The 13,235-nt window shown below is 41.5% G+C and overlaps 1 protein-coding gene across 2 annotated transcripts in view; it reads left to right on the top strand.

The window, feature by feature from the left end:
* Positions 1 to 12,801, top strand: part of EGF (epidermal growth factor) — a 94,486-nt gene extending 81,685 nt beyond the window's left edge. Inside the window, exons 21-24 of one of the 2 annotated variants that reach the window (XM_067735321.1) lie at positions 2,345 to 2,512; positions 5,794 to 5,911; positions 8,731 to 8,836; positions 10,818 to 12,801. In XM_067735321.1, the coding sequence (XP_067591422.1) occupies positions 2,345 to 2,512; positions 5,794 to 5,911; positions 8,731 to 8,836; positions 10,818 to 11,068 (643 nt within the window). In that variant the 3' untranslated portion in view covers positions 11,069 to 12,801. The remainder of the gene's footprint in view (positions 1 to 2,344; positions 2,513 to 5,793; positions 5,912 to 8,730; positions 8,837 to 10,817) is intronic. The other variant, XM_067735322.1, reaches the window with a different exon arrangement.
* The last annotated feature ends 434 nt before the right edge of the window (positions 12,802 to 13,235 follow it).

The following is a 13,235-nucleotide window of genomic DNA, read 5'->3' as shown; positions in this document are numbered from 1 at the left end:
GAAGTAAGTCAGAAAGAGAAAAACAAATACCATATGCTGACGTATATATGTGGCATCTAAAAAAAAAAAAAAGGTTCTGAAGAACCTAGAGGCAGGACAGGAATAAAGACGCAGATGTAGAGAATGGACTTGAGGACACGGGGAGGGGGAAGGGTAAGCTGGGACGAAGTGAGAGAGTGGCATGGACATATATACACTACCAAATGTAAAATAGATAGCTAGTGGGAAGCAGCTGCATAGCACAGGGAGATCAGCTCGGTGCTTTGTGACCACCTAGAGGGGTGGGATAGGGGAGGGTGGGAGGGAGGGAGACGCAAGAGGGAAGAGATATGGGAACATATGTGTATGTATAACTGATTCACTTTGTTATAAAGCAGAAACTAACACACCATTGTAAAGCAATTATACTCCAATAAAGATGTAAAAAAAAACCAAAACAAAACCTGAAGAACTAGTGGAGTGTGGCCTGCCCTTGTGAAATGCTGGCTGATTGCTCTGGACCTTATAAGGCTGAGAGGCTTTGATATTGCAGCCTCCTTGGCTCCCAGTTCTCTTGTCACGTGCGTGGCATATTCCTTGAGACCCTAAGATCTATGAGAGGATTGGAGGTGTGGCCTATTAATACCCAACAGTTTAAAAGTGGCTGCTAGGGGCTTCCCTGGTGGTGCAGTGGTTGAGAGTCTGCCTGCCGATGCAGGGGATGCGGGTTCGTGCCCCGGTCCGGGAAGATCCCACATGCCGCGGAGTGGCTGGGTCTGTGAGCCATGGCCATTGAGCCTGCGCGTCCGTAGCCTGTGCTCCGCAACGGGAGAGGCCACAACAGTGAGAGGCCCGCGTACCGCAAAAAAAAAAAAGTGGCTGCTAGGCGTTGATAGTAAACGTCTATAACCAAGAACAGCTAGAATTAAAACAGCATACAGGAAAGCCGGGAATAACCTGATGGTCCTTTATACTTCCTACACTCAGATCCTGCATTCTCTGGTAGGATCACTTCTAGAAGAATAGTTTTTCAGAGGTGCCTGGAACTTAAAACTCTTTTTGGAAGTGGCCCAATGTAGTAGAAAGAACACAGACTTTGAAATCAGAGAACCATTTGAATCAAACCTGCCATTCACGAGCCGTGTGAAAAATTACTTAACTCCTTTGAATCTCACTTTCCTCATCTATAAAATGGGAATATACCATCAAAAATAAAATGAATAAAAGTGCCTAGTACAATATCGGAAACATAAGGTGCATAACAATCACTAGTTACTTTCCCTCCTGTCTTTGAAAGTGACTCGCCAAAGCTCCTATAACCAACTCAGGTAGAACTAGGACTAGACTTGAGACCTTCTGGGCCTTCAGCCATGATGCATGCTTCATCTAATGCTTTTCCCTTGCTGCCTCTTCCCCCCATGGGGACTGGTATCAGTCCTCTGTGTATTCATTCCTTTACCTCCTTTTGGAACAAAGTGGGGACATGGATATACATACAGAGAGTGGATCCAGAGCCAGGGTGAATAAATTCCTAACAAGTGAGCAACACAAAATTTCTAACAGAATATTTTTAAAGTTTATGCTCTTGCGAAGAATAATAGAATATAATTCTACCCAAGATCCTGAGAGTTTCTGGAAGCATGTACTCCCAGTAGATGGCAGCATTGTTTCATTTACTTTCATCTAAAGGTTCGCAGGCTGCGTTGCCCGCTGGTAATTCCAGTAACAATTTCACTAATGAAACAGCAGGATGTTGGTGAATGCCTCTTTTCCTCCACTTAGTTCTTCTCCCTTGAAGAAGTAGGCGAATGCTTGTGTGTCACCACCGAGTCCTTTTGAGTCTGTGATTTTAAAAAAGAAGGAAAAATGGTTTCCTCTGCAGACTGGTCTATGCTTCCAGTTCAGAGACTACTCAACATTCTTTTACAACCTGGGCTCAAGTGAAAGACTCTGCTTTGAATTCTTCTTCCTTCCTCTGACCTATACTCATTGCAGTCTGGCTGAACATTTGTTCGAAAACTCCCTTGGCACTTAGGGCAGGGTTGCTTTATGTTGGTCTTAGAGGAAGCTTCACAGGATTTTAGCCTAACAGAAATTGATCTTTAATCAATGTTCTGCAGTGCCTTATAGAGGCGGTATGCAAATAATCCCCCATTAATCCCAGGGCCAACAGACCAATGGGGGAAGTCTGTGTTGCATTAACTTGTAAATTAGAGTGCTTTCAACTGACCCTGATGGATTTTCCATATGTCCAAAGAGCTGAAGCTGAAATGCAGAGGTTGAGAGACGGCTGGATATTGAGTGCAAAAATATAAGCGTTCTCGGCCTTGGCTCACTGCTGACCTCTGTTTGTATGTTGTCACAGCTGTGTCGTTGGCTACGTCGGAGAGCGATGTCAGCACCGAGACTTGAAGTGGTGGGAACTGCGCCATGCCGGCCACGGGCGGCAGCGGAGCGTCACCGCGGTGGCTGCCTGCGTGGTGGTGCTGCTTCTGCTACTGCTCCTGGGGCTGTGCGGGGCTCAGAAATACAGGTGACTTTGCTTCCATTGGAACTTCCAACCTCCTTCTAGCTCCTCCCAGGGGCTTCTTGAGATGAGCTGCTTCTACACACTTATTTCATTTAAAAACTGGAATAACAGTAAAAGAAAACAAAAAAACGGTCCAGGATTTCATTGCTCTAAAACATCAGTGGATTTATTGTTCCATTCCAGTCTTTGCCCATAAACCTATGTAGTTTACTGGGTTGTTACTTAACCTCACACGTTTTTTGTTTGTTTGTTTTGTTTTGTTTTGTTTGCGGTACGCGGGCCTCTTACTGTTGTGGCCTCTCCCGTTGCGGAGCACAGGCTCCGGACGCGCAGGCTCAGCGTCCATGGCTCACGCGCCCAGCCGCTCCGCGGCATGTGGGATCCTCCCGGACCGGGGCACGAACACGCGTCCCCCGCATCGGCAGGCAGACGCTCAACCAGTGCGCCACCAGGGAAGCCCCCCTCACACGTTTTTATATTCCATTTTTTTTCTGTTAGCAGCATGTGCTTCCTGTCACGCCATCCCCGGCCTGTATAACTATAATTTTCATGGGTGCCATCCATTGAGTTGATTTCCCACAAAGTATTAACTTCTGTTCAAGAAACTCAGTTATCTTCCCCAACTTGGAAGGAAGTTTCGGGTCCTTGGAGTTTATGTTTTTAGTCATTTCAAGTTAAAAGTTCAGAACTGTGGAACGATGATATTTACACATTTATTTAAAAAAAAAAAAACCCACTACATTAGGGTGAAGAAATGGGCATCACATTGTTTGCTCATTTTCCACTTTCTTAAAAAGTAAGCCAGCATCCTCCACTATCCTCAATACAGAAAAGCATTTTATGCACTGTTGTAGTTTGTCTGGCATATATGACTTAATAAATGCTTTTTGTTATTGCTATGATTTTCCATGAACCGTAATCTTCCCCAAGGAGTCACACATTCCAAATCCTTTTCTATCTTGAGACACAGGATTCTCAGGCAAAAACTTGAAATTTTAATTCAGTGGTTCATCAGTAACCATCGTACTTTTTAGCCTGGTGTTCAATCAATATCTTGGATATTTGTAGGAAGAATATTGAATAATCAGTGTTTCATCCCATTGGACAGAATGCCAAAAGGAAAGTAGATGATTGGCAAATAATGTAGAAAAAAATGGAAGGAAGAAACAAGTCCAAGTGTACTGTAATTACTAGGTATTTTTTCTTATTCTATGGACTATGACATAGTAAGTAATATGCTGCTAAGTTCAAATTAAAACTGCCAGTTTAAATATTGCCACGTCACTCATATACACCAATAAATACAGACCTAGCATTGGGTTTATCAGTTAGGTGTGTTTAGCAATTTTCTGTAAAGAGTTAAAATCAGTTATTCCTCCCTTCGTGTCAATCTGACCTGTTTTGTCTAGATTGACTGTCCGACACTATTTGTCCTGTGTATCTCTGAAAAGATTGTTTGTGGAACTAAATAATTTTAAAAGTATTGTACTATTATTACTTCATAAAACTTGTTGGGGACTTCCCTGGCGGTCCAGTGGTTAAGACTTTGCCTTCCAACGCAGGGGATGTGGGTTTGATCCCTGGTCAGGGAGCTAAGATCCCACATGCCTTGCGGCCAAAACACCAAAACATAAAACAGAAGCAATATTGTAACAAATTCAATAAGAAAGACTTTAAAAAATAAAAATAAAACTATTTCTTGGAAGAACCGCTTTGTAAAAAAATCAACAGGAAGTATTATGTCACAAACTATAACTTGCAACTTTGGAACTGTTTATATTAACCGCTTCAATTTTTTTCCTTGATGCTTTTGATTAAAAATAATAACCCACACTATTTCCTGATGGGGTTCCATCTGTCTCATGGAATTCACAGCTCCTGGGATGGGGCTTCCACAGCAGCCCCTACCTTCCTTATTGCCCTTCCTCCGATGGTCAGACAGGCCTGTTTGACTGAGGGTTACATTCCTAGAGCGAATTAAGATGCCATCTGCCCCAAGACAGCAGCACTATTTTGGAATCTTGAGGCTGGCTGGTGGTCTCCCCACCACCTTTCCTTCATTGGTTTCCCTTAAATGGCTGCTCAGTATGTGATGTACCTGTCTCTCTCCCTCTCAAGGCTATGCTTTGAGGACAGGGATCCCACTTTCATGTTAGATCTCCCTCCCTTTCACCCCCTCCCCCAGGACATGACACCATGCCTTGCATAGACCTGGAAGGAGCCTAGGCTTTGCATCCGTCGACTGAAAAAAAAAAAAAAGCACAACGTGAGAGTTATGAGTTAAGTTTATTTGGGGCAAAATGAGGACTATAGCCCGGAAGACGGCATTTCAGATAGCTCTGAGAAACTGCTCCAAAGAGGTAGGGGGCGAGGTCAGTATATATGTGACTTTGGTGAAGGAGGAGTACAGGCAATCAAGCACATATTTTTTGCAGAAGGTTGCCGCTAGTCTCGTGAAGGTTACTGCTACTCATGAGGGGGAGACGTCAACGTGAAGGATTTTAGTGCTTTGCTAGATACAAGGAGATGCAAGAATTGGGCTCATAAAATCTTTTCCTGAGAATATCTAATTATCTGAAGACCTGTTCTGCCAGTTTTTCACAGAGCACAGGGCGCCTCATTCCTGATCTCCGCACTGAACTCCTTTCAGTGGGTGTTGAAGGTCAGCAGCTGCTGCAGCTTGTGATATAATCCTTGTAGAGGTAGATGGCAGGTGCCAATATGTAGTTGGCACAGCACTGTGACCCAGCTCCTGGGCTGCCCTTGGTAGCTGTGTGCCTTGGGTTCATCACTACTATCTTCCAATCCCACTGGCTTCACTTGTAAAATGAAGCTAATATAGTGTGTGTCACACAATTGCTGTGGTACTATTTCCGTAGGCACCTCCTCCTCACAAATTCTAAGTCCATTTAGGTAGAGATTTTGTTGTGTTTTTTTCCATTCCTATGTCTCCGGCACTAGGACAGGGCCTAGGATATAGTTAGTACTCAATCGATATGTCCATGAATAAATGAATGAATGAATGCATGGCTTCCCGCCCACCCCATGCCCTCCTACCCCTCGTCACGGTACCTTGGAAAGAGTGAAGCATCATCTGGAAAGTAATGCAGGTAAGGATACCTTAAAACCCAAAGTTAGGCTCCTAGTTTCCTTAATACTTCTTCTGTCCCATGCATTTTAAGTACCAAAATTTCAGTAGCAAAAGTAGTTGTCCTTGACCGTCACTGAGTAGGCTACTGTTTTATTTTGTTTTGAGATTGGCTGATATTTTGGCTCTATGGCAGGACTCAGAAGCTGCTATCGAAAAATCCGAAGAATCCTTATGAAGAGTCGAGCAGAGATGCGAGCAGTACCAGGCCTGCAGATGAGGAGGCTGGGATGTCCTCTTACCCCCAGCCTTGGGTAATGTGACCACAGTACATGAAGCAAGAAATTAAATACATGAAGCAAGAAATGTAAAGCAATAAAGCTTTACGTTAATCCCAGTTCATTTTTTTTTCTCATTCTTCACTGAGTTCAGAGAGACTGGAATCTATTATAGCTTCCAGCTGGTGTTAATGTTACCTAACACCACAAGAAGTGGGAGGTCCTGGGTGGGCAGTGAGGGTGGGGGAACTGTGTCCTAAATTAAAGTAATCAGATAAGCTAAACTAGTGCCATAATGTAATGCACGAGACATTTATGGGATCTTTTTTCTAGCATGTACTTTCTTGCTATAACTTAGCTTTTTATGTGTTTGTGGAAAGTCTTTCCCCATTTTTCGGCGATCCCTTTCAGATGGATGCCTTAAAAACCCAAGATTATGCTCCTAATTTTGTTAAAATTTCTTTTCTCACACACATATTAAGTCCTTAAACTTCAGCAGCAAAACAGTTGCCAGATTTAGCCAATAAAAATACAGGACACCTAGTTAAATTCATGCTAATACTGAAAGTTCAATTTTAAATTCAAATTTTACTGGGTATCCTGTATTTTATCTGGCAGCCCTGTATATTTTCCAAAAAGCATAGTAACTGCGAAGTTCAAAATGCTTCATAGATCATCCACTTCAGTAATTGATCTTAGAACACTAGAGGGCAGACTTGGGACAGGCTCTCTTGAAATTGCTGGAATTTCCATTTTCAGAATCCCGTCAGAGATAATCTGACTGGTTCCGTGTGTGTGTGTGTGTGTGTGTGTGTGTGTGTGTGTGTGTGTGTGTGTGTGTGTGTGTGTGTGTGTGTGTTGTTGGTATCATTTGTGGTATATGTTGTGGAAGAGGCTGGACTATATGGCAGGTCCGTGGGGAATTGAAACCTGTGGGCACATAGGGAAAAGGCTGTTAGGGAGAGGTTGTCAAGGGGCAAAGGCATCATTTGGGGTCCTTCCCACACCACTTCTCCCACTCCCCAGCCTCTACTTCATGTGCATTTCAGAGAACAGCTTTCCTGTGGCTATGCTTTTGACTTAACAAGTGACCATCTGTCTCTGCTTGTTGTAGGCATTCAGCGTATACTTATTTTTTGGTGGAACTTGAGTACAGAAATACAATAAGAAATGTGAATTCTGGCTTTACTCTTCTAACCAGTTGGCTAATTTTCAGCAAGTCACTGAACCCTTGTTTCTTCATTAGGACTCCAAGGCGTTTGGATTACATGAGCTCTAAGATCCCCCCTGTCTCTGGAGAGTCCCTAAGTGTGTGGTTCTGGGTGGACTTAGTTATAGAATGTCCTCAGTTCTTTGAAACTTCATGACTTGTGGACTCTTTAATTTTCCAGATCTCATTGTCAGCCTGTATGTTACTTCCTTCAGGTTTTGGGTAGCAAGTTTAGTTCATCTTATTTAAATCATGGGAGAGAAGGAGAAACACAATCTGTATCTTATTTCTTAAAAAATCAAAAACACTTGCTGCTGTCACGAGCAGCATGCTGTCTCAGGGCTGTGGTGAGAGGCTCAGTCTCCCAGCCGTCAGATCTGTCATTGACACCAACTGCTGCTGCAGATATCGGTGCGAGTGGGAGAAAGCCGAGCACCCAAGCTAGGAGGAGAAGCAGCAGAAACAAATTTGGTTCCATCAGCTGCCTTCCCCAACCCAGGCCAGAATCTTGGAACCTATGTTCTTCTGGCAGAGGGGCATGTGGTTGGAAAACTGGCAGTGCAGTGGGCTGGATTTTAACTTGAGCCAGAAAAACGGGCCTGTGCCCATAAACAGTGGGTCATGGATTAGTTTTGCAATGAGTTACTTTGGGAGACCATCAGTGAGGAAGAGGTGGAGAAGGGTGATTAGTGTTGTGGAAAATAAGAAAATGAAAACATGTTCAGGGGATCCACCATTCTCTCACCAACATTTCTCTCCTTAATCGACTCTACTCATTTTTATTCCTATACTTTTCTCAAGGAGAAATATGACCAAGGAGATTTTTTTCTATTCTCTCTTCCTCATTGTATTTCTCAGCTATGGGCTCTTTATGTGGACGGTACGTTTCTGAACCAGTAGAGCATTGGTTCAGAACCTTGGGGCAGTCTCTCTGCTGGGTTACTGATTGGCAAGGAAGGACTTCCCCAAACTGCATCCTTCATCCTGGGGCATGGGGTCACTTCTTTTCTCTCCTTTTATCTTTGATCTGCTTTAATCTCTAATCTATCTAGTGTGAATGTGAGCCAGTGAACTCTGGTTAGCCTGCATTGCAAGTGCCCAATCGAATGTGGACAGTACAAACAATGACAAAAATAATCATTTTGTTGACCGAAGAGAAATAATGTTGTTTTCTGAGCCTGCCTTTTAGCATTCTGGTTCCCAAGCTGTTCAAGCATGAAAAGACATTTCATGGATCCCTGCAAAATAGTAGTTGCATTATTAGTTCTTATTACCCACTAATGAGCCCAAATTATTCAGAACTTGATAGCATGTTTAAGTGAATTTTCCTAATTAAGCACACACACATATTTGAAAAGTTGGAGCACATACATGTGCGAGATATTATTTGTCTGGCCTGTGGGCAATGCTTAGAACACTTGTGGATTCATGTATGGGTACTGCTAGTTGCTTTAATAGAGAGTAACAGAAGCTTTCTAACTGAAAACTGAATCTTTCATTAGCCAGAGAGACAAATTTGACAGGGCCTTTCTTTTGGCTTTTACCTTCTATAAGGTGGACATGAAGCCATAGATTTTATTTAACGTATGTTGAGATAATTTATGGATTTTAACAATGTCCTCTCTCTCCCTTTTATTTGCTGCAGTTTGTGGTTATAAAGGAACATCAAAACTTCAGCAATGGGAGTCAACCTGTAGCCCTCAAGGACGGCCTTGTGGCAGATGTTGGCCAGTTTTCTTCCCTGGAGCCTGGTGAATGATTATCTTTCCCTGGATCGTGAATGTTTCCCTGAATGTGAAAAGTCTCATCTACACACAGAAACAGTGAATAGTGAAATTGTATAAGCTGTGTGAGCAGCTGGCTGTATTGGAATGCCATAGAACTTTAGAGAAATATGTTTAGACTAGATTCCTGTTTACCTGAGGTTACCACGTTCACTCAAAACTCTGGTCACATAGCAGTCTGCTAGGTCCCCTTAAGCAAGCACACAACGAGTCACTCCTTATTTTGATTTAGGTTGGGTTTTGAGGTCATTCTTGGGGTTCGGGATCTGTACGGGCAGCTGTAGGCATGGTTCCAGTGAAATTGGAAGTGGCTCCAAGAAAACGTGTTCCATGTTTTGGAAGGAAGGATGCTTGTGAATTTAAGTTGATCTGGGGGTTCTCCTAGGGATTTGGGAGCTAACCCTCAACCAGATGCCTGGCTGTCTGTGAAATCCAGCCAGACCCCTGCGACAGGGGCTGTAAAATCAACCCACATTTTCAGGCTGTTTTGGAACTCAATCTGCTTCCAGTAGAAATGGAGTTACGTATGATTCGACATAATACTTTTGTCAAGAGTTGTATTAAGATAAATTTCTTGGGCTTGGGTCTCAGATATCGTAGTTGTATTTCCTAACTCAGAGGATGAGGTTGAATATGCTTTTTGTATCATAAACCTTCAGAAAGGTTCAGAGAAACTTTCAGCCGACAAAACCAGTTCCTCTGCTAATGAGAGGTGCTTCAGCCCCACTTACACTTTCTGATATTTGTCCTTCATAAATATGCCATAAATTATGTCCTTCATAAATATTGTCCTTCATAAATACGCTTATTACCATTCTCTTCTCCTCAGACTTCCTCGTAGAGAGAACATAGGCTTCTTGTTTTGAAAAACTCACTCCAAATCCCCCTCTCATACATGTGTTGCCACGTTACCCAGATTCAGTATAACTTTCTTTCCTAATTTGAGGAAGGCTCTGGATATTAAGGTATACTTCAGAATTGAATATTAAAACTACAATAAATATTATATATATATGTATATATATCATTACAAGTGTTGTTAATCGGGATAATGAAAACATTTAGCATTTTCAAATGTTGCGTGGTTTTTTGTTGTTATTAGTAGCATTTTTTGAATGTAATGGAATATCTTGTTTTACATAGTTCTTTTTCTTGAGGAGCTAAAAGCAAGTAATTCTTCACTATGAAAATAATCTCCTTTAGAGGTATATATAATGTAATTTTGTAAGATATTCAGTAGCACAATTAAAAGAGTATGGTTAAACTCAGACAAGAACTAAGGACTCAGCTGAATACTCAGGAATAAATTAGAATCTCTCTCTTTTTACTCATTCTATTGCAAACAGTTTTTGACCAAGTCTCTATGAGCTACTCATAATACCTGTCTCCCAATATGAGTGATCATATCCCCAGTCATGTCCAGCCATCTCATAAATGCCTGTTGTGAAAGTGCATGTGGAGATTGGAGGTGGGGAGGTAGAGTGGGAAATGAGATAAAAGATCAAGATTGGTTCTGAGCCAATTCTTTCTCTCCCCTGGAAAACCCATTAAGCCACAGGCTATACTAGTGGTGCCCCCACAGAACCATATTCATTGACCTCAGCCAACATCAACTGGTGCAAGTTAAGTGCAGAGTATCATGCTAGGGGATAGGAATGCAAGTGCATTTAAAACCCGAGCTCTGTTCTCAAGTCATTTATGGGCCAAATGGGGACAGTGGAGGTACACAGAGAAAGCTAAGTAACAATGTCAGGTAGCACAGTCCTTTGAATCGTCTTACTAACCAAAACTATTTTAAATTTTTAAAAATTGGGTCCAGAATGGTTTGAAAATGGGTTCATTTGTGTCTCATATTTCAGGTCTACTCTCCAGCCACTACTATTAGGGTCTGTCTTGCTGGACATTGTGAGTGATGTGAATACTGAAATGTCTTTTTTCTCTTGTATAGGGTCATTGCAACCAACATCATGGAGAAAGGAGCCCCAGATATATATGGGCACAGAACAAGGATGCTGTGTTTCATCATCCAGTGATAAAGGCTCTAGTCACCAGAGAATGAAGTGTAGCTTTCATCTCCCCTCCTATGGGGCATGGCCCATTGCTGGGGGAGTTGAGAAGTCCCATTCTCTCCCATCAGCTTACCCATTATGGCAACAAAGAGCTCCGGATCCACCACACCAAATGGAGCTGACTCAGTGAAAGCTGGAATTAAAAGTAAGATCAAGAGGAACAAACTGTATTGATGGATAGTCATACTTCATTTCAAAAAGTAGAGGAAAAAATACAGATTTTCATTCTACAATCTCTACAACTAATCACCTACTCAGCGTCGGAGACAAATACGTATTGTGCTTTTGCTTCTTCCTTCAAGCAGTCTCACTGCAGATTTTCAAGTAAAAGTGACCTGGAGAATCACTGGGTAACTCATTAGAAACTAAAATGGGGAAAGTAGTGCTTTGTAAACTGTGTTGTCTTCAATATTCAATACAGACAGGTTTTTTTTTTTTTCTGCAGCCCCAGAAGATATTTGGGGTTAAAACAATCAATCATACAGGTTGGGTCAGTTATAAAGTAATTTCTCTTATCTGGACAGAACATTTAGCTAAATTTTATGAAATGGTTAGAATATTAAAATTATTGTTATTGATATAATACATTGGTAGGCATTTACCTTATCATTGGTGTGGTCCATGCTGGGAATTTTGCAGAATGAATTTTGATAAATTAATGAAAAATGTACTAACTTAGAACCTGATTTCTTCCGAATTGGATGGCTTATTTTTTCTTTAAAAACCTTTGAATGAAAACATTTAATTTTTAAAACATTACCCAAGAGACTTCTGTGTTGCTGACATTACTATTCTTTCCCCCACATATTTTTTTCTCTAATGAAAATGGTAAATTCTCCATTTGTATGTTTGCACAGAATTTTTACTTATTTTCAACATATGAGATTGTAAGCAAATTGCCTGATTTATTTTAATTTTGGACAGCAATCAATTTCTTCTACTTATTTAAATAAAATCAGCATAAACATTTTATCGTACACCTGGTTAAGTAATAAATTATAGTTTAAGGGGATGTTAGAGTTGAAGCAAAGTGATTTTCTAAGCTTGCTATTGTTACTTTACAAAAAAAATCATATTTGAAATCTTTCTAACGTTATAAAGTAGATTTTCACAAAGTGTTCCAATTAAATATCATTCTTGCAGCCAAGACATTGTTACTACAAATTACACAACCTAATACTGTAACTGGATTGTTTGGGTCTTTGGATTATTCAGTTTATGCATAAACTAGTCCTTTTGCTTATCTTTTCTTTCCTTTCTCTTGAACTCCTTGGACTTTGGTTACACCAGAAGTCAGCATGAAAAGGCGTTGAAGCCCATTTCAAGTAGATACTTCTTAGAAGTTTTGGTAAAGATGTTGTGGCGGAGTTAATTCAGATTTTTCTGTCTTCAGTTTTGCTTTAATTGGTAGTTGATAACCTGGAGGATCAGAAGATCTGTCTTTTGTTTCTAATGAGTGAACTGACCTCAGGAAAAATGCAGTCATAATTCTCCCAATGATGGGAAAATTATATTTGTTAAGTGTGAATATTTCTTCTTCTTCCAAAAGTGAACATTTTGGAAGCTTTAAGTGTTTAGATTACATTTTTGTATTTTGGCACCTCGTTTAGGATTCCAGTGATAACATGAGACCACAATAGCCCATAACATACCATTATCTTTGAACCGTTATCTTCAAGCTGGGCAGTGAATCTGATACCTCATAAACTAGGACCCTGTGTCCTTGATCAGGATCTAACACTGTCTCCCTGGTCAAAGTAGAGAGAAAACACACTTTGTGTCCTTAGCAAGTCACCCTGAAAGAGAATTTTCCTTTGCTGAGGCTCCCACGTCTCTACCAGAAATATCCTCCTTTAAGAATCTATTTTTGGGCTTCCCTGGTGGCGCAGTGGTTGAGAGTCCGCCTGCCGATGCAGGGGACACGGGTTCGTGCCCCGGTCCGGGAAGATCCCACATGCCACGGAGCGGCTGGGCCCGTGAGCCATGGCCGCTGAGCCTGCGCGTCCGGAGCCTGTGCTCCGCAACGGGAGAGGCCATAACAGTGAGAGGCCCGTGTACCGCAAAAAAAAAAAAAAAATCTATTTTTTTTAAAAGAGCATTTTCATCTAAGATATTCAGTTTGGAAAAAATGCAAATCAAATATTTTTATTTCCTAAATCTCATGGTCTCCTTGTGCACAATGCCTGATTGTGATCCTATTGGACTAAACGTCACCTGCTACATAACATGAGCATTCTGCCCTCTTTTCTAGCACCTAATAGAGGGCTTAGCATACTCTATTCTTTTGAAATTGTATG

The sequence above is a fragment of the Pseudorca crassidens genome, chromosome 4, assembly GCF_039906515.1.
Source record: "Pseudorca crassidens isolate mPseCra1 chromosome 4, mPseCra1.hap1, whole genome shotgun sequence".
Lineage (NCBI taxonomy): Eukaryota > Metazoa > Chordata > Mammalia > Artiodactyla > Delphinidae > Pseudorca > Pseudorca crassidens.
This window is presented reverse-complemented; position numbering and strand designations above follow the sequence as displayed.